Source organism: Centrocercus urophasianus, unplaced genomic scaffold, assembly GCF_019232065.1.
Source record: "Centrocercus urophasianus isolate 14NV4802_14NV808 unplaced genomic scaffold, USGS_Curo_1.0 seq_15, whole genome shotgun sequence".
Classification (NCBI taxonomy): Eukaryota; Metazoa; Chordata; class Aves; order Galliformes; family Phasianidae; genus Centrocercus; species Centrocercus urophasianus.
Window position 1 is genome coordinate 39850523 of NW_024884697.1, and position 1423 is coordinate 39851945.

Genomic DNA, 1423 nt, shown 5'->3' on the forward strand with positions numbered 1-1423 from the left:
GGTCACGGAAGGGAAATGTCCTTCTCGCGTTCCTCCCTCTCTCCCTCCCTCCCATCTCCCCTCACCCTCCCCTCATGCCCGTGTATGTGTGTCTGTCTGAAACACATCTGTCTGTCTAAAATGGGCCTGGAACTCCCTCCTGTGTTGGGATTAGGTCTTGGGGGACCCGGGGTGGAGTTATGGCACTCGCCGATTTTCATATTCATTAGAAATGGGAGGTTGCGTAAGGAGCCCCGCTGAGCTTCAAGATATAAAGCAACTTCAGGTTCCCCCTCTAAAGACAAGACAAATCAAAAGCTCGAAGGGAAAGCAGCTCCCTGAGCTCTGAACGTCTCTCCCTCCCTCCTTCCCTCCCATCCACTCCCCCTCCCCTGCTCACAGTCTGGCCTCTGTCTAGGGAAGAGGCTATCCGGCAGCCTTATATGATTATGGATTTTCTGAGCGAGAAGTTTGCCCTGAAGAGCCAGCCGAGCAAGAACAGTGACTTTTACATGGGAGCAGGAGGCACTTTGGAGCACGTTATGGAAACCTTGGACAATGAGTCCTTTTATAGCAAAACGTCAGGCAGCAAATGCGTGCAGGCCTTCAACCCTCTGCAAAGGGCTGAGCATCATGTGAGGCTGGACAGGACATCGCCCTGCCAGGACAACAACGGTAAGGCGGCAGCCCCGCTGCGTTCTGCTCCTGCTCACCGGGTTAGCCTCTGCTCCTGCCTGGGAGAGTGGGGGGAGCCGTGCAGCCTTTGGGAGCCGGCATGCGAGGTGCAGCCTGCTAAATAATAATTATAACAACACTATCAGTAACGTCAGTAAGAATAAAGATGATAACAGCGATGCAAAAAAAATGGGAAAAGGCGACTGCTTGCTTGGAAGTGCTCTTCACCTTTCTGCTGCCCTCTCCGCCGGCACCGAGCAAAGTCGTTGGGCTTTACTCCTTCCCTGGACGCGCAGCCCGGCCAGGGGAACAGGCAACGCGGAGGGAGGAAGGAGCCGGGCAGGGCTGCCGGGGAAGGGCCGCGGAGGAGCAGGGCGGCCTGGCTGCTGCAGAGAACCCGCGGACGCTGCCGCCTGTCCGCCCCGCGACTCTCCGCTCCGCGCCTGGCTGGGCTCGGGGTTCCCATTCCCGCCGCTCTAGGAGAGGCGGCCCGGAGGGCTGCGGGCGCGGAACCCGCCGGATCAGAGAGGCACCGCCGCGGGTTGAAAACGGAAGGTCACTTGGTCGTGTTCTGCTCTTTAAATAACTCTCAGAGATTATAGTATTTATCTTTATTATCGTTATTATTTTTACTAAGCCACTGAGTAACGTGCAGTCGACATGACATGTGACTCTTTGTACGGACTGAAAACGATTTAGGTAACTCACACGATGCTGTTACGTGCTAGTGTATTAGTACTTTTTTTGCGCTCTTTTTTTTTTTCTTTTT

At 54.9% G+C, this 1423-nt stretch overlaps 1 protein-coding gene across 1 annotated transcript in view; it reads left to right on the top strand.

The window, feature by feature from the left end:
- Window positions 1-422: 422 nt before the first annotated feature.
- The window catches only part of ALX1 (ALX homeobox 1), an 18492-nt gene continuing 17491 nt past the window's right edge, over window positions 423-1423 (top strand). The window contains exon 1 of the mRNA XM_042816217.1: window positions 423-654. Coding sequence (XP_042672151.1) covers window positions 423-654 — 232 coding nt within the window. The remainder of the gene's footprint in view (window positions 655-1423) is intronic.